At 43.0% G+C, this 26,842-nt stretch overlaps 3 protein-coding genes across 5 annotated transcripts; 2 read left to right on the top strand and 1 right to left on the bottom strand.

The window, feature by feature from the left end:
- Positions 1-10,472: 10,472 nt before the first annotated feature.
- On the top strand, positions 10,473-14,233 carry LOC125524002 (signal recognition particle subunit SRP54 2). The gene is made up of 9 exons (XM_048689086.2): positions 10,473-10,862; positions 10,975-11,074; positions 11,806-11,959; positions 12,041-12,191; positions 12,274-12,422; positions 12,887-12,987; positions 13,063-13,220; positions 13,542-13,656; positions 13,742-14,233. The coding sequence occupies exons 1-9, from the start codon at positions 10,632-10,634 to the stop codon at positions 14,074-14,076; spliced, it is 1,494 nt and encodes a 497-aa protein (XP_048545043.1). The 5' UTR covers positions 10,473-10,631; the 3' UTR covers positions 14,077-14,233.
- A 2,575-nt stretch (positions 14,234-16,808) lies between these two features.
- LOC125542193 (uncharacterized) lies at positions 16,809-19,631 on the top strand. The gene is made up of 6 exons (XM_048705149.2): positions 16,809-17,112; positions 17,226-17,294; positions 18,254-18,431; positions 18,526-18,621; positions 18,697-18,760; positions 18,869-19,631. Exons 1-6 carry the CDS (start codon positions 16,913-16,915, stop codon positions 19,378-19,380), a joined length of 1,119 nt encoding a protein of 372 aa, XP_048561106.2. The 5' UTR covers positions 16,809-16,912; the 3' UTR covers positions 19,381-19,631.
- Positions 19,632-20,321: 690 nt separating this feature from the next.
- On the bottom strand, positions 20,322-26,478 carry LOC125523977 (Pseudouridine synthase family protein). 3 transcript variants are annotated; one of them, XM_048689053.2, is made up of 20 exons: positions 26,234-26,475; positions 25,949-26,149; positions 25,590-25,864; positions 25,263-25,335; positions 25,115-25,171; positions 24,649-24,728; positions 24,503-24,565; positions 24,100-24,187; positions 23,907-24,009; positions 23,714-23,817; positions 23,535-23,608; positions 23,034-23,098; positions 22,710-22,870; positions 22,561-22,628; positions 22,399-22,459; positions 21,963-22,000; positions 21,671-21,739; positions 21,144-21,468; positions 20,633-20,736; positions 20,322-20,546 (listed from the first exon to the last, which is right to left on the bottom strand). In XM_048689053.2, the coding sequence occupies exons 1-19, from the start codon at positions 26,402-26,404 to the stop codon at positions 20,707-20,709; spliced, it is 2,106 nt and encodes a 701-aa protein (XP_048545010.2). In that variant the 5' UTR covers positions 26,405-26,475; the 3' UTR covers positions 20,322-20,546; positions 20,633-20,706. The 3 variants fall into 3 exon arrangements, with proteins under 3 accessions (XP_048545010.2, XP_087383937.1, XP_087383940.1); XM_087527811.1 differs by having other exon boundaries at positions 25,949-26,478; XM_087527814.1 differs by having other exon boundaries at positions 20,322-20,542; positions 25,949-26,478.
- Between the last annotated feature and the right edge of the window lie 364 nt (positions 26,479-26,842).

Here is a 26,842-nt window from a genome sequence, read left to right as displayed (position 1 = left end):
CTTATAATTTGGGAGCCATTGTTGCACGTAGGTTGCATCTTAATAGATTTAATGGAGATTTCTTTGGTGGAATTTATGCAACCCGCTTAGCTGATTTTCTTGGTGTGACCATACGTAATGATGATATTGAATTGCCTCCTGTTTACCTAGACTTTAATGCTATGGTTCACTACCAGTTTGTCGAGAGGAATGAATCACCTCTCCAGTATCGCTTAATCTTTGATAGATGTTGTGTTGTCCGTATTACTCTCCCTACTCCTGCCTTCTTTGATTATCAGGCAAAAGGAAGATATGTTATTACCAGAGAGGAGGCAGATGAGTACGAGAGGAGGGCGGGGGCCGCTCGTCGCCACGCTGCAGCTCAGGAGGCGATAGCCGCTGCATCTCAGTATGACCCCAACTATTACTATGGATATCCGCCAGGCCAACCATGGCCATAGACCAACTTAGGCCAAAAGCCTAAGCTTGGGAGAGTACGTATCTCTCACCGACATTATATTCATGTTCACACACTCATTGCTAGATGTCGGTGTTCATACTTTTTCATTGTATCATCCATGCTAGTTTATTTCTTTTTTATACTTTCTTCTTGTGTGTTTGATAAACCTTAAGAAAAACCAAAAAAATAGTTGTAGTTTTTAGCTAGTTTTAATTTCCATGCTTGCAATAGTAATTAAAAAGAAAACCCAAAAAGATTTCCTGTTCTTCTTTTGCTTGTTGGGAGCTTTCCCGTGTAAGTAGTTTTATTTCTTTTCTTTTCTTTGGGGTCGATAGGAGAAGACCATGATTAAATTGTCGAAGTGGCTCTTATATGCATTATTGTTGATCTGACAAAAGAGCCCATATTGCCTTGTCTTCTCCTGTTTATTGAATGCTTGCAGATTCCAGCTTAGTCCAATGCATGTGCACTATTATTATTATCCACATCGTTCGGTCGTGCGAGTGAAAGGCAATTATGACGATATATGATGAACTGATTGTGATGAGAAATGCTGGTATGAACTCGACCTATCTTGTTTTTGTAAATATGATTAGTTCATCGTTCCTGATTCAGCCTATTATGAATGAAACATGTTTGCAATGACAATTAGAGATTATAGTTGCTCATGCCATGCTTAAGTAGCTAGGAGTTTATAATGGTTTACCTTGCGTGTCAACATGCTATTAAAATGGTAGTGATGTGGTATGATAGGGTGGTATCCTCCTTTGAACAATTCGAGTGGCTTGACTTGGCACCTGTTAACGCATGTAGTTGAAACAAAATCAACATAGCCTCCACGATATTTATGTTCATGGTGAATTATATCCTACTCATACTTGCATTCAGTGTTGATTAATTTTAATGCATGTTCATGACTGTTGTCGCTCTCTAGCTGGTCGCTTTCCAGTCTCTTTCTAGCCTTCACTTGTACTAAGCAGGAATACTGCTTGTGCATCCAATTCCATAAACCCCAGAGTTATTCCATATGAGTCCACCATACCTTCCTATATGTGGTATCTACCTACCGTTCCAAGTAAATTTGTATGTGCCAAACTCTAAACCTTCAAATGTAATTCTGTTTTGTATGCTCGAATAGCTCATGTATCAACTAGGGTTGTCTATATCTTCCATGCTAGGCGGATTATTCTCAAGAGGAGTGGACTCCGCTCCTCACACACGAGAAAATGGCTGGTAACCGGGATGCCCAGTCCCATGCTCAAATCAAATCAAAATAATTGCAAACAAAACTCCCCCAGGATTGTTGTTAGTTGGAGGCACCCGTTGTTTCGGACAAGCCATGGATTGATGTTTGTTGGTGGTAGGGGGAGTATAAACTTTACCATTCTGTTTGGGAACCGCCTATAATGTGTGTAGCATGGAAGATATCGAGATATCTCGGTTGTTATGTTGACAATGAAAGTATACCACTCAAAATATTATTCATCTCTATTTCAAAATTGAGCTCTGGCACCTCTACAAATCCCTGCTTCCCTCTGCGAAGGGCCTATCTATTTAGTTTTATGTTGAGTCATCATCCTCTTATTAAAAAGCACCAGTTGGAGAGCACCGCTGTCATTTGCATGCATTACTATTAGTTTACATTGAGTATGACTGGATCTCTTTTACTATGGATTACAATTTCCAGTCAGTCCTTGATCTTCAAAGGTGCTCTGCATTTATGTTTTGCGGTCTCAGAAAGGGCTAGTGATATACCATCTTGTTATATCATATTATGATTGTTTTGAGAAAGTGTTTTCATCCGAGATTTATTATTATTGGTCGCTAGTTGATTATGCCAATGATATGAGTAAACATGAGACCTAAATGTTATTGTGAATATGGTTAGTTCATAATCTTTGCTGAAAACTTGAATGCTGGCTTTACATATTTACAAAAACAAGAGTAACACAGAGTTTGTAAAAGTTTTTCTTTATCACTTTCAGTTTATCAACTGAATTGCTTGAGGACAAGCAGAGATTTAAGCTTGGGGGAGTTGATACGTCTCCATCATATCTACTTTTCCAAACACTTTTGCCCTTGTTTTGGACTCTAACTTGCATGATTTGAATGCAACTAACCCGGACTGACGTTATTTTCAGCAGAATTGCCATGGTGTTATTTTTGTGCAGAAATAAAAGTTCTCGGAATGACCTGAAAATCAATGGAGAATATTTTCGGAATATATAAAAAATACTGGCGAAAGAATCAAAGCCAGGGGGCCCACACCCTGTCCACGAGGGTGGGGGCGCCTACCCCCCTGGGCGCGCCCCCTGCTTTGTGGGCCCCCTGGTGCTCCACCGACCTCAACTCCAACTCTGTATATTCACGTTCGGGGAGAAAAAAAATCAGGGAGAAGGATTCATCGCGTTTTACGATACAGAGCCGCCGCCAAGCCCTAATATCTCTCGGGAGGGCTGATCTAGAGTCCGTTCGGGGCTCCAGAGAGGGAAATCTGTCGCCATCGTCATCATCAATCTTCCTCCATCACCAATTTCATGATGCTCACCGCCGTGCATGAGTAATTCCATCGTAGGCTTGCTGGACGGTGATCTGTTGGATGAGATTTATCATGTAATCGAGTTAGTTTTGTTAGGGTTTGATCCCTAGTATCCATTTTGTTCTGAGATTGATGTTGTTATGACTTTGCTATGCTTAATGCTTGTCACTAGGGCCCGAGTGCCATGATTTCATATCTGAACCTATTATTTTTCCATGAACATATGTGAATTCTTGATCCTATTTTGCAAGTCAATAGTCACCTATTATGTGTTATGATCCGTTAACCCCGAAGTGACAATAATCGGGATACTTACCGGTGATGACCGTAGTTTGAGGAGTTCATGTATTCACTAAGTGTTAATGCTTTGGTCTAGTACTCTATTAAAAGGAGGCCTTAATATCCCTTAGTTTCCAATAGGACCCCGCTGCCACGGGAGGGTAAGACAAAAGATGCCATGCAAGTTCTTTTCCATAAGCACGTATGACTATATTCGGAATACATGTCTACATTACATTGATGAACTGGAGCTAGTTTTGTGTCACCCTGTGTTATAACTATTGCACGAGGAATCGCATCCGACATAATTATCCATCACTGATCCATTGCCTACGAGCTTTTCACATATTGATCTTTGCTTAGTTATCTTTCCGTTGCCACTGTTATGCTTGCTATAAAACTGCTACTGTTATCTTTGCCACTGTTACCGTTACTTCCATACTACTTTGCTACTAAATACTTTGTTGCAGATATTAAGTCTTCCAGGTGTGGTTGAATTGAAAACTCAACTATTAATACTTGAGAATATTCTTTGGCTCTCCTTGTGTCGAAACAGTAAATTTGGGTTGAATACTCTACCCTCAAAAACTGTTGCGATCCCCTATACTTGTGGGTTATCAGTGCACTTGTTTTGTCTCCATTTGTCTAACCTTCTCTTTGTTTTTGTGTCGTTTCGCACAGGAATATGAACTGAGGGTGATGCACTTGATTGAGTGTCACAAGGTCACAGAATGTCCTGGATCCCCCCGCCCAGTTCCACGGCAAAAAGATTCTCAAGCTCCTAGACATGGCGGACGAGGCCGGAAATGAGGACGAAGCCGCAAAAGCAAATATCAAAGACGATTTGAGTGTGAATGGAGCAGTATCTTCAAAATTTCAAAAATGAAAGGCACCCAAGCTGGTAGCCGGAAATTTGAACTTTTTGGCAACCATCCACTCACATTACTCATAGTGATGTTTTTTTACCTTACCACGAGAGCAAATCGTTACTTACAAGGCAGTACGTACAATACATAAGTACTCAACATATACCATGAGAGAAAATCGTTATTTATCATGAGTATTAATCGGTAGCAATTAATTGGAAGGCGGACCGATATACCACGTCACACAATTGTCCCAAAAAAATTATGTAAAAAATGTCCATAATTCCTATTGTATAATTCTGTTTATAGTATGTTATAGAAAAATCAACATATCTAGTCTTTATTGATCAAGAACAATGTTTACATGAATAATTGTTAGGTCATAACGGTCCCAACCACAGATGCCTTCACTACAAGAGATCAGACCTACTGTGACAAGCTCACGAATGTCACGTAATAGCTAAAAACGTCACAAAATACTCATGTGTGACATTTTTCATGTGTCACCAGCTTCGTCACAGAATCCCCGTCACAGATTATTCCTAGTGACGTGGTGCGCAAAAAACGTCACCGGATATGGGACCTTCAGTGACGAAGATGTCGTCACTAGATTTTTGGTGGTATAGTGCACACTTGGTTTCCAAATGGGCCAAGCCCAATAATTCAGCCCATTTCCTATTTTTGATTCTAATTTTTGGTGGGCCATAGCCAATTTGCAACCCAGATCCAGCCCACGCTTTTGTGAAGCAATTGCCATTTTTTGCTAGCCTTTTAAGAATTATTTTCTTTATAGGTTCTTCCTCTAATATTGCTTTGGTCTAGTCTGATTCAAAACGCATAGTGTGCTTGTGGTAGTTTTAAGGCCATCTTTCCATTGACCAATTTTCTCATCACATTAGAAGCCAACTAGTCTTAAACAGGGGGCATATTACACATCCCTTACATGCCCATTCCAAAATAACCCAAGGTACATAATCATCTGATACAACATCCTTTCTAATTTTGGAGGTCATCAATAGAGACTTTTTTGGTGTGACACTCTCCCACCTTCATCAAAACTTGGAACCTTTGTTGGATGCCACTTCTCGTGACTTCTTGAAGGCACATAGAGTTGGTCTGATCCTCCTTTGTTCATATCAACTTCTTGAAACATGACTTACGAATCAGCCTATTAGAAACAAATACATAAATATTAGTTTGAATGAGTTACAGAAAACCATCTACTATTGCAACAGAGGACATATGCAAGTTATAACTAGAGCTCTAGGTTGGAATCTTAACAAAAAAATACATGTTAGTACTTTTCTAATAAGTGATATGAACAGAACTAAACATGTCGTAGTTGTGAGCAACAAAGGTCATCTGAAATATTAGATTGGAATAAACATGTATGAATGCATCACAAAGTAAGACAAGTATTGGAATTAATAGGACATACATAAATGATAGCACAACCCAAAGTTTGAAATCCCAAGAGGAGCAAATTAGCATTTGTAGTAGGTACTCCTTCACAAATTAAAATGGTGCGAAAAAACAGAATATTCAACAAAGCCTCGAAAGGAAGAAACCTTCAAGCAGCCTAGAGCAGGGAAGAAAGAATGAAGAACTTTTGAGAAACTTAGTTGTTGTCTTTGGCACACACTGATTAGAAGTGTGATCAACAAGACAGTTCCATCTGAAAAGAAATTAATTACAATTACGCTATGGTAAAAGAGCTCATTTTGGCAAATTTGCTTGGACAGTAATCTGCATTACCATCTTTAGATGTTGTCAGTATCACTTCTGATTGCCATAGAGGACTCCAGTGAATTAGTTCTCCATTAGTAATTTGCCAAAATCATGTTGAATCGCTCATAAAACTCCCACTACAGTTCTACAACATTAATTCACTTGCAAATCTACTGACACTCCCTTAAAAAAGTTGCCACGAGCTCGGAACTACAAATTAACATAGCAATACTGGGGGAGAATCAACATAATGAAAATATTTTGCTGCAGCTAACTTTAATAGATTTACTACTCCCTCCGTCTCAAAATAAATGACTCGACTTTGTACTAACTTTAGTACAAAGTTAGTACAAAGTCGAGTCACTTATTTTGGGACGGAGGGAGTAATATAGAAGCATCTTACAATTGATCAATAAGAACTCACAGTGAGGAACAGAACAAAATAGATATCTGAACCAATCCCCACATGTAAGCTGTTCATCTAAACTGAGAGCAGAGAGTTGAGCGTCGTACACATGTTAACCCAGGTTGCTGGTCGAGCTTGATGGTCTTCTCCGGAACTTTGGTGTGCCCCTGTGACCTGTGCTCCATGTCAACCTGATGGACAAAACCCAAGAAGAAGAAAAATAGAGGGTCAACAAGATGTATCTCACTAGTGCGGAAGGTCAGACGACAGCGGCCCGAGTAATTAGTTAAACGTACCCTGCGGCGGTAGCCACTGATAAGGGGCTGGTGCGGGTATCGTAGGCGAACCGGGGGTTTCACTCCGGGAAGCCATAACCAAATACCCATATCACAATGCCTCCTCCTCTCCCTCACTTGCACTAATGGAATTGAGAAGTGTATAGACGAGGCACCAGAGATACAGGGTTCAATCCTGCAATAGGGATCGGAAGACGCATGCAAGCAATCACACTGGGAATGGATGACACGCACACTGGATGGGCCGCCGCCGCGCGATCAGTCTAGTCCGGCCGTGGCGCACGCAGGGTCTGCCGCCGTGCGCCATGTATGGCCCTGACGCAACGAGCAACTTCCGCAGCGGGACGCCCTGAAGGAACTCGACGGGAGAGGGAGAGGGAGAGGAGAGCAGCTACTCCTGCCGTCGTCCTCGCGCTTTGTTGCCTCCGATCTACCGCTGCCGCCACATGAGCGAGAGAGAGCCAGATCGGATAGGTAGGGTTTCGCTTGGGAAGGAGGAGGTGGCCGAGGGGAAAAAATTCGCTGCTTTATAGCCGGGGTTGAGCGGGCTTTAGCCCACGTAGAAAACTCTAAAAAAAAGGGGTGCATGCTGATTCTCAAAAAGAAAAAGAAAAACCAGGCCACATGTTGTGGTATACCCGTCACATACGAAGTTACTTTGCCTCAAAACAAAAACATACGAAGTTACTAACCGAGCGACGCCATCTAGAACATAGAATAAACGAACAGATCGATCACATACGGCTCGGTAAGAAATAACTAACCTACAGATCGAGTCACACACGCCCCGGCGAAAAAATAACTAACTTGCTAAATGCTACAAGAATATCGTCCAAGAACATAATAAATATGTGTAAAAAGAAGAACATAATAAATATATTTTTAGCATAATTTACGGTAGCATCTAAACTCTAGCTTATTTTCAACGCCGTTATTTGAGACCATAATGATCCTATGTTCAAACTCCCTGTACCAAACTTTTTTCCGCCAACTCATATTTCCATTTTTTTCTGATAGAACGAAATAAGAGCTCATGAACGCAGGATTCAGGTTTTTCCCCCTCAACCACTACCTATTTATGATAGACGGAACAAAATAAGTTTTTCGCTGGCCATTACCTGTTTATATTAGATAGAACAACGTGATTATATTGGTAAGTAGACTGTGAAAAAACTATGATGGATCCTACTGTCAACACTATTACGCGGGTCATACCGCTCGTTAACCCGTCAAGCACTATGGTAGGTCCCATTGCTAGACGTTACATGCCAAAAAAATGATCCTCACACATTCATATTCGATGACTCTAGTAGGTTCGTCATCGAAATTACCAAATTGTCATAGAAATTGGTAGCCAGGTGCACTCATGGGCCGAAGCGATTAAGTGACGTCTATTGTCACCGATTTGTAGTAATCAGTGATGCTACCTAGGAAAACATCACGCATTACGTATTTGTGTGACGTTGTCCACCATTGTCACGAGGATTTTCATCACAGTATCTCAATTTTCTTGTAGTGCTTCCATGAGGAAGAAGAACACCATATCTAGCTATGTTATGAGCTTTGAAATTTGAAGCTCGAGGTTCAAACACTAAATTGCAATAGGTAAAAACACTCGCAGTCTCTACAAGCTCTTTGATAATACCACCATAATTCCCTCCAGCTTGCTGATGAATGTGATTGACAATCTGCTTGCAGTCGAAAGCCACCTGAATGTGTTGCATCGCAAGGTCTTGTGCCAGGGAAATAGCTTCCCTACATGCCAGGAGGGTCGATGAGTCCATGTATGACCAGAACAGAAGAACCCAGATATGAACCATATGTATCGCAGCAGATAGAAGCTGCAGTGCCCACATTATGATCCACCAAGACGCCTGCATGGGCATTTATTTTAACATTGCCTAGCACAGGGGAATCCAGCGCCTAGACTGAGCTTGTACTGGTGCTGATATTGCATGTGGATCCAGTAGTGTGTCTAGCTGATCAAGCTCTGATATGAATCTTGTGACAAAAGAGTGTATCATATGGGCTTTGATTAATTACCTCATGTATAAGTTTCCCGCGAGCATGCCAGATAGCCCATAGCATTAGACACATTCGGATCAACTGTTCGTGACGCAACACTTCCATCATAGAGAATAGTGATGTTTTCGCTGATGGTTGTTGTGTTGCAATCATATGTTCCAGAAGATCGTGATCTACCAAAGTCCACACACACCGAGCCATCATACACTCGGGAAGACTATGCCGCCAAGAATCTTGTGCTCCACAAGCAAAACAATCATCATGGTGGGACATTTTCCTATGCTTGCGGACATCCTCGGTTGGGATTGAATTTTTCGCCAGTCTCCAAAGAAACATCTTAATTTTTGCTGGCACCGAAACCTTCCAAAGTGTAACCCATACTTTCCCATTTTCAGAATTATTTGAGGCTCCCACCCTCTCTTCTAACCAATCTTCGTGGCGCTTTTTAATGTCCACAATCATTTTATAAGCAGAACAGACAAAGAAGATGCCATTTTTCTCAAAATTCCACGACCAAAAACCATTGATCACCCTGGTGCATACATGTATCTGAAGAATGGCAGCTGCATCAAAAGGTAAGAAAACGTGTGCAACTAATTATGCATTCCATCTGGCACTACCTTGGTCCAACAAGTCTGATACCAGCTGCGATGGGTTGGGAATTAGAGAAACTATAGGCCTCGTGTTTTCTCGCCTAGGGATCCAATTCGTATCCCATATATGAGTATTGTTACCTGTGCCAATGCATCTGTTAAGGCCTGTTCTCAAAGTGTCACGGATCTGCACAATCGATCGCCAAATCTAGGATGGGTGGTATCAAGTTCAGCGGTAAGAAAATCAGTGTTGGGGGAGTATACCACTTTCAGTGGTCTTACACTCAATGATTCCAGATTCTCTAATATTATCCAAGCCTGCCTGGCTAAGAGGGCGAGAAATTTCAAAAAACCAATGCCTCCCATATATTTAGGCATACACATGATATCCCAAGACAGCCAATATGGCTTGCGCTGACCTTGCTTGATACCCCACCAAAAGGCTTTCACCATAGAAATTAATTGCTGGCACAAGCCCCTTGGTAATTTAAAACATGACATTGAATAAACCGGGATAGCTTGACCAACTTATTTCACCAAGACTTCCTTGCCCGTTGCAGAGAAAAGTTTCTCCATCCAACCCTGAATTTTATTCCACAACCTGTCCTTAAGGTATTTAAAAAGCTCCATTTCTTGACATTCCCACACCCAAAGGCATCCCTAGACATTTTTCATTCAGCTGCTCGTTAGGTACACTCAAAATATGTTTGATCACACCTCTTACCTCCTTAGAGCACCTCTTGCTGAAGAAGATTGAAGATTTTTCCTTATTTATTCTTTGACCAGAAGCATGAGCATAAGTTTTCAGAAGGAGAAACCCTCTTCCGCCCCCTCGTTAGTTGCTTTAAAGAACAGCAGACTGTCATCTGCAAACAAACAAGTGATTCATCGGTGAAGCCGATGAGGCCACTTGTATACCCACAAGGCTAGATGACTAATTCTGAATTTTAAAAGATACGAAAGGCCCTCTGCTGCTTGCAAAAGGAGATATACAAGTCATAGGCCAGCCGTCTCCAAAACCCCAAGACCGGCCCTACCCAAGCCTGATACCTGCAAAAAAAATTGAATTTGATTGATACAATCGAAATTGAGAGGGATGCTCGATGATCATCGCGATGAAAGCCGTTGCGATGAGATCCGTGAAATACGAGTCAGTTTTCAGCTTTCACGGAGCAAACGCTCGTCGGCTCGACTCACACGCCACACACCACACGAACCTTCTCCCCCCGTACGACACGACACGACACACGAGCCAGCCGAGCCGCTACCGACCCGACCCACCACGCCGCGTTCCCCAATCCCCCACCCCCCAACCAAAATCTTCCCCATCTCCCCCGGCCGGTTCCGTTCTCCCGTCCCCTTCCCCACCCCAGCCTCCAGATCGCGCCGCGCGCCGCCCCTGACCGCCGCCGGAACCCCACCCCGCCGACGAGGTCCGACCCCCGGGGGGCCCAGCCAAGATGGTGCTCGCGCAGCTGGGCGGGAGCATCTCCCGCGCGCTCGCGCAGATGAGCAACGCCACGGTGATCGACGAGAAGGTGCTCGGGGAGTGCCTCAACGAGATCTCCCGCGCGCTGCTGCAGTCCGACGTCCAGTTCAAGATGGTCCGCGACATGCAGACCAACATCAGGAAGATCGTCAACCTCGAGACCCTCGCCGCCGGCACCAACAAGCGACGCATCATACAGCAGGTCCCGCCCCCCGCTCCGGCCCTCCATTCATTTCCTGCGCTAGTTCGATCGATCCAGGGGGGACTGGGCGGGAGGATGCTGATGCCCTTGTTTTTCATTTTTCGTGCTGCAGGCCGTCTTCACGGAGCTCTGCAACATGCTCGATCCCGGGAAGCCGGCCTTCACCCCCAAGAAGGGCAAGCCCAGCGTCGTCATGTTCGTCGGGTTGCAGGGTCAGTCTCACTGACTAACCTCGCTTACCTGCTCTGTTTTTTGTTCTACGCCTATTACCTGAATTCCACTCGCTACATGTGATTGCTTATTATAGCTGTATATATCTACCAGTCTGCGTGTAGCATTACTAGACCACCTAGAATGAGTGCGTTGTTTAACCACCAGAGATGGTCTCATAGGAACTGTTTGTTTCATGTTTTTCCTGGTTATCTTGATAGGCGAGCAAAATCGAAAGCTCCAAACCTTGTTGAATAAATTGATGTAAATTTAGGCCATTATTGGGAGGAGAATTGCGGTTAGGGTCATCAATTACCTGTCACCAATAGAAGCAGACCTTGTTTAGTTTGTTGATGTAATCTTTTGCTCTATCCATGTGCTTCATTCGTGAATTGTGATGACAAGCAACTATAGGAATAGGAATCAGCATTATACTCAATGGTCTTCTCAATTCTGTCTTGAGAAGTATGGCAAGGTAGATAAATTGTTCTGTGGATAACTTATAATGACCCAGGCATTTCAGGGGGTAGCTGTAGGTGCTATATCTAAAGCCTTGAGAATCATCACCATTTCCTGCTTCATTTTCCTAGTTGTTCGTACTTGTGAGATATCTCCATTTTCCTGTCCTAGTTTTGACAGAGTCAAAACATCCAGTGCTGTGTTCATTATCGTTTTCCTTCTCTTTTATATAGTTGCGATGTAACGTTCACTGAATAACTATATACGTCTGTAGGTTCTGGAAAAACTACCACATGTACCAAATACGCATATTATCATCAGCGCAAGGGATTTAAACCGTCTCTGGTTTGTGCCGATACATTCCGAGCTGGTGCTTTTGATCAGTTGAAGCAGAATGCAACCAAGGCAAAGATACCTTTTTACGGAAGGTTCTCTACATTGATAGATTTACCTGTGGGTTAAAAGCTTCTCTCCAAATTTTGCACTAAATAAAATTGCCTTCTTTGCAGCTACATGGAGTCAGATCCTGTGAAAATTGCTGTTGAGGGTCTGGAAAGGTTCAGGAAAGAAAATTCTGATCTCATCATTATTGACACAAGTGGACGCCATAAGCAAGAGGCTGCACTCTTCGAAGAAATGCGTCAAGTTGCAGAAGCAACGGTATTTACACTGTCATAGTCTTGCACCCTTATTTTTCCTGTAATGTCGAGATTTTCACCCACCTTTTCATGGTTCATTGCAGAAACCAGACCTGGTGATATTTGTGATGGATGGCAGTATTGGTCAGGCTGCGTTTGATCAGGCACAAGCATTTAAACAAAGTGCTTCTGTTGGTGCTGTCATCGTAACGAAATTGGATGGTCATGCAAAAGGAGGCGGTGCACTTAGCGCGTTAGTATTACTTTTTATTTTTCTTGTTCTTCCTGGTGCTATTTCCTGTATCGTGTTGCTTATGAGCGATATTATTTACAAAGAATCTAAGTTAGCTTAGTTTGTTCTTTGGTAAAATTTCTTCATTATAATTCTTCTTGTGGGATTTTCCCCCTCTGGTTAATATGTCCTTCTAGAGTTGAATTTCATTTTACCAGGTTACATATCATCCATGTTATTTTAGTTCAACAAGAAAATGCTACTTGGTTTAGGATCACTTCAATCTGAATGGTTGCACATATGTTTAGTGTATCTGTGAAGCAGTTAAGATTGTTATTTATCTGCTCAGCTGTATTCTCAAATCCTGTTTTAGCTTCTTTTTTTCTTGTGTTTATTACAAGTAGGCGAGGATACCGTTTGTTAGAGTAAACAGGTGAAGAATCAGAGGAACTTTTTTTTTACATCCTTGCCTCTTTTTTCCCCAGGGTTGCAGCTACAAAAAGTCCAGTGATATTTATTGGAACTGGAGAACACATTGATGAATTTGAGATTTTTGATGTGAAACCATTTGTCAGCCGTCTGCTAGGTTAGCAACTACATTTAATATTGTGTGTAGCTTGGTGTTTCTTCTTTCTAGTTTACCTAATGATGTATTTGTCAGGTATGGGAGACTTGTCTGGCTTAATGGACAAGATCCAGGATGTTATGCCTGCTGATCAACAGCCTGAGCTTCTGGCAAAGCTGGCTGAAGGAACCTTCACTCTCAGACTTTTGTATGAGCAATTCCAGAATCTTCTGAAAATGGGTCCTATTGGCCAGGTTAACTATCTTTTACTCCCTTTGTTCACAAATATAATATGTTTTGGATATTTCACTATGGACTACATACGAACTGAAATGAGTGAACAAACACACTAAAATGCATCTATATACATCCGAATCAGAAGAAAAGTTAGGACATGTTATAACAGTGAACGGAGGGAGTAGTATTTATCATGTTAACATCTGATTAACCTTCGTATGATACATTATATTGAGTATTTGATTTTCACACGAAGTCATCCAACAAGACAAGCAAGACCCCACAACTATAATTCTGATATCATTTTTTAAGCCTGCGTCGTCTTGTTTATCTTGCAGGTCTTCTCCATGTTGCCTGGATTTAGTTCAGAGTTGATGCCAAAAGGACATGAGAAAGAAGGCCAAGCGAAGATTAAGCGGTACATGACGATTATGGATTCCATGACAGCAGCAGGTGAGCTAGATTAGATCAAGGCTTTCCTTTGTACAACACAAGAGCGACGTTCGGAAACTTATCCCAACCCTGATCTACTTTTCAGAGCTCGACAGTACAAACCCAAAGCTGATGACTGAGTCGCGAATCATCCGGATCGCTCGGGGGTCTGGCAGGCAAATCAGAGACGTGATGGACATGCTGGAAGAGTACAAGCGGCTAGCCAAGATGTGGAGCAAGATGAAGGGGCTAAAGATGCCGAAGAATGGAAAGATGAGCGACCTGTCCCAGAACCTGAACATCCAGCAGATGACCAAGGCGCTCCCGCCGCAAGTGCTGAAGCAGATGGGCGGCATGGGCGGCCTGCAGGCCCTGATGAAGCAGATGGGCGGCAAGGACATGAGCAAAATGCTCGGTGGCATGGGACTGGGCGGTGATTAGCCTGGCAAATGTAGGTAGAGTTTCTTCTGGGCATAGGTGGTGTGCTTGCTGCGTTGTCAGAGTTTGCTATATTTATATATATCTCAAAAGATTTCCCATCCTGACAAATATAGTCCTCAACTCTTGAAAAAATCATTTGAAATTTCTCTGGAACTAACATCTAGTAAGGTCATCAAATTTACAGGTAGTGTAGCTTCTGTGAATTTGTTGCGTCGTCGCGTTCCTCGCTTGGTATACTTGTTTTATGAATCATGCGGTCTTCTGGATCTGGAGAGCCTGAAACCCAGAGTTAAAATTTGATGTCTGAAGTCTAAAGCGTTTCACTGTTTAATGTATTACTCCCTCCGTTTCTAAACATTTGTCTTTCTAGAGATTTCAAATAATTACAACATACGGATGTATGTAAACCTATTTTAAGTGTAGATTCACTCATTTTGCTTCGTATGTAGTCACTTGTTGAAATCTCTAGAAAGACAAATATTTAGGAACGGAGGGAGTACTTTTCGGCGATTAGTGCAAAGCGGAGAATGAAGTTATGTGAGTCAGTGTACTGATAATTTCGACGCACTAATGTTTCAAGACCTTTTAGGTCTAGATTTAACAGCACATGATTGCCTAATTAGTGCCAACTTTGGGATTGCCGTGCGTTGTAAGAGACGTTTCATGCTGGGGGCGAAATTAGTAATAAAGACAGCAGCAAGGCACCATACTTTTTCTGAGGGAAACATAGACTTTATCTCTGGTACTAGTATGTTTAGTAAGGCACCATGCTTTACCATCTACTACTGCAAAATAAAGCACGCGACATGACACTAACTGCGCTAAAGAAAACGTAAAGCTACATACACATACACTGCACGATGCCTTTTAACTCCACTCAAGAGACACTTGTCTGATGCACACCAATTTCACAATTAGTCACTAGTTATCTGTGATTATTTTTGTGAAATTTGCCGACGGCCTCTTTTACTTTGAGAAAATCAAGGAGTTCATGAAATTTGCTACTTTGAGAAAACGAAGGAGTTAATGAAATTTGCCAGGGTTGGTTCAGTGGCATCCGTTACTGTCCAAGGGAGGCCAACAGGGTGGCGCGCAAGCTAGCTAGACACTCATATGATTTTAAGTCGAAAATTGTTTTGGGAGGATGATCCTCCTAGTTCCGTTTCACCTCTTTTGTGGAACGATGTAACTATGTTAAATTTGCAATGAAGTGTGCTGGTGAGCATTCCCATAGAAAACGACTTGCTATGTTTAATCTATTCATTTTTTTTTTGCAAACATGTCTAGTCAAATCAGAATATCTTGCTCGATGGGGATAGTTCATTTGCTAAATGGGAATTTATTTGTTTATATAGAAAACCATGCCTTGATTTGTGTTTATCGAACCATTTTACAAAGCGATGACACACGACTAGATTCATCACGGTGCCATAAATCACTTCTCATTTAACTAACAAACCCACATATTTCTCTCTAAAATAAGTCTGAACTCAAATTTGAAGTCTGAAATCCAGAGTTAAAATTTTAAGTCTGAAATCCAATCGTTGCGCCGTTTAATGCTAGAGCGTTTCACATTGAAAGTTCCTACTTTTTGGCGATTAGTGCAAAGAGGAGAATGAAGTTCTGTGTGAGTCAGTGCACTATATTGATAAGTTGGGCGCACAGATGAACTAACATCTCAGGACTGTTAGGCCTAGATTTTACATGCGTGCGTTGTAAGAGACGTTTCATGCTGGGGGAGAAACAATAGTAAGGCACCATATTGTTTTTTAGGGAAACATTCTTTATCTCTAGAGGAGGAAAGAGATGGGGGCGGACCGGCGGGTGTGGGGGCGGCGCCGACGAGAGGAGAAGAGCTTTTCTTGTATAGGAAGAAAGAAATGGAAGAAGAATTGTATCTAACATACATAATGGCATGGAGTAAAGCGAAGTGTTTCAGAGTACATAAGGATAAGAGAATAACACGCGCTCGAGCAGAATTTACATTGGGCAATATCTACGATACAGTAGATTGGACTCGGTGCATTCTAGTTGATTGGGCGTGTGTCACAACAAAACGACAACGGCGAGGTTTAGAGTAGTTTTGTCAAACTACAAACATTTTCCTTGGGCCAGTTCTTCTGTTGGCTTCTAAAATAAGTTGACGTAAGTCGTCCTCTAACCAGTTTATTTTAAAAGCCCGACAAAATTTATTTATGTCACAAGCCTACTTTATTAAGACTTGACTAGTAGCCTTAAAAAAAGGGTATGACTAGGTCTCAGTCGACTGAGATTTAACAAAGTCTCAGTCAAGTGACATAACATGCAATAGAGAAAAAGAAAAACTAAAAAGAATTTTTTGCATGAATCAACGTAAGATCTCACGGGTATAGCATCGACTGAGACTTAGCAAGACTGTTAAAAAAATAGTTTGATTGATAGGAAGCAGACTATTCTAAAAGCGCAAAAAACTAAAAAAAAAACCTGACCTCTGATCCAGCACTGAAACAAAGCCTCTAGTAAATAAAAACCCATTAAAAAAATTTAAAACCCACAAACCACATCGGATCCAAATCTCAAACCCTGCCCAAACCAAAAAAATCTCCTCTGGCCACCAACCCCCACCCATCCATCCATCAAAAAGGCGTCCGAACGAAACTGCCCCGGATTTCGTTCGAAACCGTAAAACCTTTTCCAGAAACCACCAAAAAAACCACAAAACAAAAACCCCGCAGGGACAGGGAGGCTCCTGGCTCTTCAAGGCGGGGGCCCCGCGCCACAGTCTCAAAAGAGCCGAGCCACCCTCCTGCCCCCAGCCGGACCCCGCGTGTGCCCTCGTTCGCCCCGTGCTCCGCCCATGGAGGCCACCCCGATCTCCGTCAAGCCCCCCTCGCCGCCCCCGCCCCCGCCCCCGCACCTCACGGCGGCGGTGCCCCTCTCGGCCGTGGAGCCCCCGCCCTCGCCGCCGCCGGCCGTGGCGGCGGCCCCGGAGGGCCCCGACGCGCTGCCGGATCCCACCAGCATGAACCAGCTCGCGCTCGCCACCACGCCCAAGAGGTGAGGTCCCCCCCGCCCCGGCCCCGTGCGTCTCCGTTCCCCGGTTCCGGCGTCTCGCCGGGGGTTATCCGGCCGGCTGATCTGACTGAGGCGGACGTTTGTTGTTTGAGCAGGCAGAAGCTGGAGGACGCCGCGGATGGGTGCAAGCATTGCGCCTGCAAAAAGTCCAGATGCCTGAAGCTGTAAGCAGCCCCCCTGTCCCTCCCGATTTCGCCGCCGGGCCCTAGGATGTGCCCTGTTTCGCCTCCGGTGCTTCGGGTTTCTAGACAGGGACGGCCAATTTTGAAATGTTGGGTGCCGTGCGGTTTCGCTGCTCAGATTTGCTTCCGTTTAGGTGCTAGAGAGGGGCATCTGCGCGAGGGTGGGATGGTTTAATCATCCTGTCTAATTTGATATCCTGGTCACATATCTGCTTCAGTTTCAAAAATCCCTTTGGTATGCTGGGTTCTCTAGTGAACTCGTAGCAGCTTGCCTCTCGTAGTATGCAGTGAGAAATTAAGGAAATTATTTTCCTGATATATGTGCTTGCTGCAGAGGTTCCCAAATTCAGAATTAGTTTTTCATGATGGGGAGTGCATCACTTGTTTTAGCATTCGTTTGTGCGCTATTTGATTATACTGCGATTCCGCTTCCTAAGTTACCTCAATTCCTCCTTTGAAACATAGCTCATGGAGCAGATTATATCTGTGTGGCCAGACTAAGCAGCTTATAGTGTGTTCCAGTAGATAAAAAATGACTCAGATTTTGCTATCGAAGTGTTTTAGAATCCCAAGTCGTTTCTCATCTACTGGGACACATTATATTGGTGAAAATGTTTATCAGTATATGATAATTAGTTTAAATGTGGATGGTTTCCTAGCCCCAGTGGTGGGAGTGCAGTGGCGCATTCCCGCCGGCGCGGGTTTGATCCCAGTGGCCGTCATTTAACCATCCTGGTTAATATCACGGTATTGGACGTGTGTCTCACAAAATTCCTTCTTAATTAAAAAACCACAGGGGCTCCTCCCCCTGCTGGTCTAATTTTTTCTTTAATGATTAGTTTAAATGAAATCGTATCTATACATGTATGTGCCGATATTTTTTTATGAGCTAAGATTTGTAACGAACTATTAACATAAATCATGATTATCTGCGTATGCAGGTATTGTCCATGTTTTGCTGGTGGAGGTTATTGTTCTGAAAAATGTGGATGCGTGCCATGTTTCAACAAGTCTGATTTTGCAGAGACAGTTCAGACCACTCGCAAGGTGCTACTTTCACGTCAGAAACGGATGTCTCTGAAAATTAATAGAAGACTGGAGGCTAATGCTGAAACTATGGTTGTTTTCTTGACTCAGTTAGACGATGTTGCATTTTCTAAGTTCCCTTTGGCTCATAACAATAATTTCCATACTATGTCTTTGTCACCTGCAGGAAGATGCACACAATTCTTCTTCTTCAACTCCACCAAGGCGAGGTTGCAATTGCAAGAAATCAAGTTGCCTAAAGAAATACTGTGATTGCTACCAGGTTCCATCTTAGCTCCAAACACTTTACTATATCTTTCGGGTGCAAATTTATTCTCAAGTTGATTCGTGTGAACAGGATGGGACTGGATGCTCCTTATTTTGTCGATGCGAGGATTGCAAGAATCCTTATGGGAAAAATGGTAAGTACGGAGTGCTTGTGATGATTTCGTTCTTCAGTGAAACCTGTGTAAATATCCCCTTGTGCAATATCATCGTTTGCTGGCTAGTGACTGTCTCTCCTACTGCAGAAGGTTTTATGGCGGACGAAAGCAAGCGTTTCATATACACCGGTGCGGATCTGGACCATAGCGAGGACGAACACGACTTTGTCGTGGAGCGTTCGCCTCGCCTGCAATCGCCCATCTCAAAGGAGTCCTCTTTCCAACACACCCCGCCTCGCAGCAAGGCCTCGAGCAGAGACACGCACCTGCTGCCGCAGGTGCTGTCGCAGTGGCAGCCGCGCTCATGGCAGCAGTCCTCGAAGAGGCAGGGCAACGACCACCGGGCGGTCGACGACTTGGGAGAGAACCACAAGAGCTCGAGCCACGAGTGGCAGCTGGCGAAGCACCAGGTCCAGGAGGACGCCTACAGCATCTCGCGGTGCGTCCAGATCCTGAACGGCATGGTGGAGCTGTCGCAGGTGGAGAAGTCGGTGGCCCCCGACGTGTTCCTGCAGCCGGGCAACCGGGAGATATTCGTCTCCCTGGGGCTCGACGTCCGCGCCCTGTGGCTCAAGCGCAAGATCCAGCACCTGACTTAGGGCAGCAGTGTTTTTTTCTCTAGTGTTGTTGGGGCCTCCGGGTGAGGTTTGAGGGGGAGCATTGGATGTTGCGTTTATAGATGATGATGGTGATGGATGCCCTGCTGGCCGATTGGAATTCGCAGGATGTTTAGGGTTTTTCCTGTATACTGAGATGTGTATCCCGGATCTGCACCGCCTGTCGTTGTAGAGAGCTTAGCGGCTGAGTACCTGGTGACATGTTGCAATAATTGATGATTTGTTATTATGCACCTGTATTTAGCTAATGTGATGTTGTGTCTGAGATGAAATGCTGTCTAGAGTTGAAGTTCTCCGTACGAAACATGGAATATATGCGTCAAACAGAGCTAGGAATATTCTCGTGGTCTGGCAGGGTCCTATGAAAATCTAGGAGAGTTCTTGGAATGTACTCCCTCCAATCCAAATTAATTGACAAAATGAAAATCTAGAAGAGTTCTTGGCTCCTATCCAAATGTACTCCCTTCAATCCAAATTAATTGACACAGTACAAAGTTGTACCAAAGCTGCTGCGTCAATTACTCCCTCCGTCTCATAATATAAGAGCATACTCCTTCCGTCTCATAATATAAGAATGTTTATTATGAGAATAATATAAGAGCATACTCCCTTCGTCTCATAATATAAGAACGTTTATTATGAGAGAGGGAGTAGTTTGGATCAGAGGGAGTATAAGAATTGTATACAGAAAGCGTACATGGAATGTCCTTTCCTCGTGAATCAAACAGGGCCTGGAGTTCCTGTGGATCACCTATCGACACCAGACCATGGAACGTTTCAGAGGTCCAGGCGTCCGTGGCCGGACCAAGTCCAGCAGAATCGAAATAAAACAACGAAAAACAGAACCGAGATAAGCAGGAAGCTTAAAATGCAAAACAAAATGATGGGGAATCATCGAATCATCCAGCAAAACCTCAGCCTCGTCGAGGTAACCAACACAGCACGATTTTATATCTCGATTTCATTACAGAGGTCATAATAGGGTTATACAAGCTTTATTGCGGCACGGCGCATTCTAGTACAGAATAGGGACCATAAATTTTGCGCTCAGTACATAGTTTTGAACGGTCATATTGCTTGCATGCACCAAGCGGGAGCCTCAGCCACGTGGTCAGTTTGCTGATTCATGGATCCAGCTGAAGCTCTAGCTAAAATAGAAACACAGAAGCAGGAATTAGGAGCCCATAAACAGTGCCATTTAATTCAGAGTTATCGGGTCTTCGAAGCACCATACCTTCAGCCATGTCACATCCTCAATTGGTGAGATGACAGATCAGTTTCCCTTGAGAACTGACATCAGCGAGAAACTTAGCAATCAAGTGTTTTCTGGTACGCAACCTGCAGGTACCCCAAAGGAGGTTACGCAACAAATGTAACAAGTCGTGCCAGAAATAACCGACAAATAGAAATCTTTTATCAGCAGTGTTTCTCAGTTGATGAATTTCTCGGTTGTATATGCCTTATTTTTATATTAACCAAACACCGTAGTGGCTAAACACACCAAAGAATCTATCAGCAATCATCAAGAGCCATGCTTATACACAACAAAGAATCTATCAGCAATCATCAAGAGCCATGCTTATACACAACTTCAACCCAACTATAACAACAGCAGGTCATGTGGAAAGCACCACAAGTTTAGTTGATGAACTAAAATTTACTGTATAAGTATGGGCATCAGTCGACTCACTAGTCTTCAAAATCAAATCGTAAAAGCATAATATATCGACAGAGGATAAACATACCGAGGTTGAATCCTTCAGCAACTCCCTGATTGCCATTGTAGCATAGGATGATGCAGGTAAAGTAAATGCTAATTTCACGGCCAGTTTGCTTGGCAATGTATCTGAGCTGCCAATAGACTTGTTTTCTACTAAGCTAGTTTCACTGGTTGGCATGGAGGTCTCCAATGGCTCTTCCATCTTGCAATCAGGTGGATTGGAGGCGGAATTTTCACTAGATGCAGCAGGCTCATTAGCTACCTTTGCTTCTGTAAGCTTGCTTTTGGAGAGAATATCCAAATCGGTTTCTGCTAAAGATGCACTGTCATCCGTGTATGTCATGAGTTCCCTGCAGTCATCAAAGCATTTTATCAAAATGGTGCAGTCATACTAGATTCAACAAAAAGGAATAAGAATTAATACACGGCAGTGTTACTCCTCTAAAATAACTCATGCGGTCAGATTAACACTTCAAGCAAGCCCAATGGATAGAGTTAAGAGAATGACTTTGATGGATTAACACAGTAAACTATTGATGGAAATACACATACCACTCAAAATCAATAGGCTTCTGGAACACCCTACGGTAACCTCCTTTCATGCTTGTAATTGAGAACTCCCTAACAAATGGTGTTTGCATCATACAGCGCAAAAATTAGGATATGATGTAGCAGTAAAACAAGCATGTGTAGATGCAATGTATATGAAATGATTAATACACCGCAGAAGAAAAAATAAATTGTCATTGCTCAATGCATTAGGCTGCACTATTTACAGCTGCCCTTGATTCAAGGACTATGCATAGGCTAGAAAGAATTCTGGGAGCAATATGAAGAAACTTACTTCACACCATGAGCATTCTCTGTCAAGCTAATGCCATCCTGAGACATGAAATCCAAAGTAACATTATGATTCTCGTCATGGCAGAAGCCACTAAGAAATTGTGTGACTCATAACACATTTGCTAATAAAACCAGTGATATTACAGTATGACAGCTAATATCCACAAAGGAAAAGGATAAATCAAACACATTTTAGTCAGCATAGTCCAAAGGCCACAGCATTGCAATATCTGATTCAATGAAATAGGAACTGGGAATGCTTGTAACAGAAATTCAACAGTGCGCAAGTTTTGACCATACCAAACAAGAATCTCCAAATACACACTGCAATATACTCCTTCCGTCCCAAAATAAGTGTCTCAACTTTAGTATAACTTTGTACTAGAGTTATTACAAAGCTGAGACACTTATTTTTGGACGGAGGGAGTAGTATTTACCTTTTTAGCCATTTCGTGGTAAATCTCAGCAACTTCATTCCCAGGGAACAATGCTTGTGAACTGTGTAATAACAATAACAAGCTGAATCTATTTGTTTTCTTGACAAGTGGAATCATGACAGGAACAAAATGAATATATGAATAAGGGAATTGGTCATTTACCCAGGCAAAGGAAGGACGACATCTTCAAACGAGTAGATCCCTTTCGATAAATCTTCAGAATCAACTAGCTACAAGAGAAACAAAGGTGCAGGAGTAGGCATATGAGAAGGAACATTTTCTGTGTATGAGCATGTAGGTTTGTAGCAAACCTTCACAGACTGGATATTTTCTTCTGGAATTGCTTCAGGACAAATATCAATTTCAGAAGAATTTGTAAGGCCATCAACTTCTGAAGTACCCACAGAAGTTGCTTCTCCAGGATGGCTTTCTTTGGTATAGATTAGATCACCTTCTACGACCTGTGAAATGCCTGTCAAATCACCAGTTAGAATATAAAAAGGGAGCGTGAAGTCCACCATAAAAACCTCACGGGATAACACACCTCATGAAATAGTAACGGTTAGCCCAAAACATCAAATTGTACAATGATTCAATTGAAACTGAGTAACTGTACAAGGACGAAGTAGACTGACCATACTTTTCAACTCTCATGCTGGCAGCATGATTCCAAAGGTAACTTTGGTAAGAATGGACATACCTACAGAAGCCAATCAGTAATCAGTAATAAGTAAAAGGACAGAAACAAAGTAGAATTATTCAAAAAAACGCAGAAAAGTGAACAGCAGAAATATTTCGATTTAGCAAGTGATATGTAACTAGAGTAGCACAATACTGTTGACTAACATGTAAAGTGGATGTACTACTGTTGATGTCAGATTACATCTAAAGTGACTGATTATAAAGAAATATACTCCCTCCGTCCCAAAATACGTGACTCAACTTAGTACTAAAACTAGTACAAAGTTGAGTCACTTATTTTGCGACGGAGGGAGTATATACTTACTATAAAACAATTTTCTGCATTCTACAATTATCATATTCTCGGAGAAGAAAACCACCAATGTCGTTTAATTTGAAGTAACTAGTTATATCAAGAAAAAGCAATCCATACAAGATAAAGATATATGGCATACATCATTCTTAACGGTCTTGGTATACCCTTTAATGCTTGTAGATAGTTCTCAGGGCATTTCCTCAAACACTGAAGCTGAAAATAGTGCATGGATGGATATTAGTTTAATTTCCACAAAAGGCGCACTTATTCATCTAATACAAGGATATTTTGATGTAAATGATAAAGGACTACACTTACAATAGCCTTCTCAGCCACAAGATGGCGAGGAAAGTTCCTCAGAGCCATATCAATATCACCATGTTGCTTGTAATGTTCACGCACCTCCTTTATGTCATCACGCTGTTCGGAGTATCGAGTTATGTTGAACAAAAGTTGGCACAGCACAACATGCAAATCCTAATTAGATACAAACAAAATAATTTGAGGATATCTCCTTCCCTTGGATCAAGAACCAAGTTTACAGCATTTTTCCATTCTCCTCTAAGCAAAGCAGCTCCAATACGGTGGGTTGGTACTGAACCACTTCCAAAGCGCTAACCATACAAAATAGATGAACTCAATAAGGTTCACAAATAACAGCAAAATAAATTCTGGAGCACACGCAGAAGTTCCTAGGCCTGTACCTGCAAACCATAGTAGTTGATAAATCCGTTCTTTCCTAAGCCATCCACAGCAGCCTTTATCATGTCTTCCGATTCTGCAACAACACCTCTAAAGAAATGCAGGTAAACATAAGTTACCCAATTTTCTCAGTTTGTTAAAGCAAAATATACAAGGTTCCATGCATGTGGGCTTAAGTAATATATTAATACTACTATTTTCAAAAAATATACTAATACTACACCACAAAGGGCAAAACTATAAAATAACTGATAGTGGTGAGGTAGTGTGTACTGTCTACTGTGTAGATGCAAATCAAATCAGGCCTACAATAGCACTAAATTTTGTGTTACACTTTCAGAAGAGCATTGGAGCAGGAGCGCTTCTATATACTAAATTATAAGGAAAAAAGAGAAGATATGATACCTCAGGGTAATTGTAAACCGATTTCCCATGAGTTGACCAAGACCAAGTCCCTCCCTTACATAACTAGAGAGGATACGTTAGTTGCTAAAGTATCACTTAGGACAGCTATATTCCAGTGATCCTACAAAAATCAATTGATCACCTACCAGAAGTTTCCAACTTTGATGCCATATAGTCGCTTATTAAGTGCAGCGATTTTATTTGCTGGCACCTTGAAAACGGTAACCTAATAGGAAAAGAATTAGATCAGTAGCCGAGGCAATTACATGCAAAGGGTCATAACCATGAAACAGAAATTATAACCAAATCTACCAAATAGCCAGAAAATCATGAAACAAACTACATAACCTAGTTTGATCAATGATACTAATAATAAAATCTAGAACGAATGCATATTAAATTTTACACGAAATTATTAACTGGTTGTAACACCATAATAGCATACATAATTACACATACAGATACAGTTCACTTATAGCTATAGATAAAATCACCTAAAGTATTTTTCGTCCACACCCATGTATGAAAGTTTAGCTATTTTATCCCAAAACGCAAATCCATCATTACATGAATTAAATTCAGAGAGATGGTTTACATAGGAATAATAAACACCTGTTGCGTCGTAACAGCACGTTTATCCTTTGTTCCAGAAAACCCAAATGAGCGTGACTGCAAAAAGCATAATCAAGTCATTACTCGGTTGGCAAAGAACGGTTACTGAATGATGCCATCAATGAGATAAATAGCAACCAAGATGTACCTGGAGTCCTAACATTTTTCCTATTACTCCCAATGCATCTTGGGTGTCCTTGTTTTCTTTGCAAAGGTGAAACCTGATCAGTGTCACAGGATGGTAGCTCCAGTTACAGAACTAGTTAGCAGCAAAACTAGACACGACGCAAACATTACATTTATATTCCTTACTACACAAATATAGAGGAGTTGTTATAGCTACATTACTCATCTTACCAAATTCAAACAAGCCTGTCAACTATGCCAAACACGAGGAATGAATGTGTTATAGCGCAAACACTAATAACAATTTGGGTAGGACAACAGATGATCAATTCAAACAGAATTTCATCACCTCAGGAACTTCCCAGCATGAGCTGGCCAACTAGACGACCCTCTACTGTCAAATGGCCTGTCGTCTCCCCAATCAGAACCATTCATGTTCTTCCTCTTCCTTCCTCTGCCACCACCACCCCTCCCACCACCGCCCCTCCCTCCACCGCCACGGCCCCGCCCTCCTCCAGCTTCAGACCCCACGCGTACCCTGATGTATTTCTGAACCCCGTCGCTGTGTTCCACTGTGTCTGTGACCAAGAACTTGAAGTTTCTTTTGAAAAAGTTGTGCACCTCCTGCAAGCAAATAAACGCTCCAAATCAGACAGTTCCCCCAAATTCAGCCACACAAGACAAGCAGCACCGCCGAACCAAACCCACCGATCGATGAGCCTTGTCGGCATCGGGCGAGAGCATGACCGGCAAGAATTCGCCCTCGCCGCCGGCCGCGACCTTCTCCAGAAGCCCCCTCAGCGCGTGGCAGTCGGCCTCGCCGCAGAGCCCGCTGAACGACTCGAGAGCCTTGGAGTGGTCGGCGTCGGCCGCCGGCGCCGCCTTCTCCTCCTCCTTGGCATCCACGCACTGCAATGCACGAGCCGTGGGTGAAACCGGGACCGGGCGCGCGGAATCACCGAGCAGACGTCGCGGGGGGGCGCGAGTACCTACCTGGTCGGGGAGATCGAGGGAGGTGAGGCGGACGACGGAGCCGTCGCGGGCGACCTCGTGGACGATGAAGTCGGAGTAGCGGTGCTTGAGGACGCCGCGGAAGCCCGGGAGGGCGGAGGTGAAGCAGGCGATGCCGACCTCGGCCTCGGTGACGGAGCTCGAGCGCGCCATGGGAGCGGGGTGGGCTGATTTGGGGGCTAGGGTTTTGGGAGGGAAATGGCGGAGAGGGTTTAGCCGGGGGGAAAGCCGCTGGCTGTACCTCTGATAGGTGGGGCCGCATCGGCCACTGGCGACCTTCTCTGCCGTTGGATCATCGTGGATGGCCTAGATCAATTGAATGGCAACCAAACAAAACTGCCTTCCCCACTCTCCTCCCCAACTCCCTGTTGATGTCGATATTACCATCGGGGAAGATGCAAAACAATATTGTCCCTTTTTTAGTTTTTTGGGTGGCCACAAATGGCGGTTTATCGCTCTGAGGGATTGAAATCTGATCATCATTCAATGTAACTATTTGTCCATTAATCATTTGATGCTATCATGGGAACCCGGTTAGAGGTCCGACAAGCACTTTCAACAGAAGAAGGCTCAAGGGCTCATCTGAGGCGA

The sequence above is a fragment of the Triticum urartu genome, chromosome 1A, assembly GCF_056163025.1.
Source record: "Triticum urartu cultivar PI428250 chromosome 1A, HENAU_Tu73, whole genome shotgun sequence".
Classification (NCBI taxonomy): Eukaryota; Viridiplantae; Streptophyta; class Magnoliopsida; order Poales; family Poaceae; genus Triticum; species Triticum urartu.
Note: the sequence above shows the minus strand (reverse complement) of the source record. Positions and strands in the feature narration are given on the sequence as shown.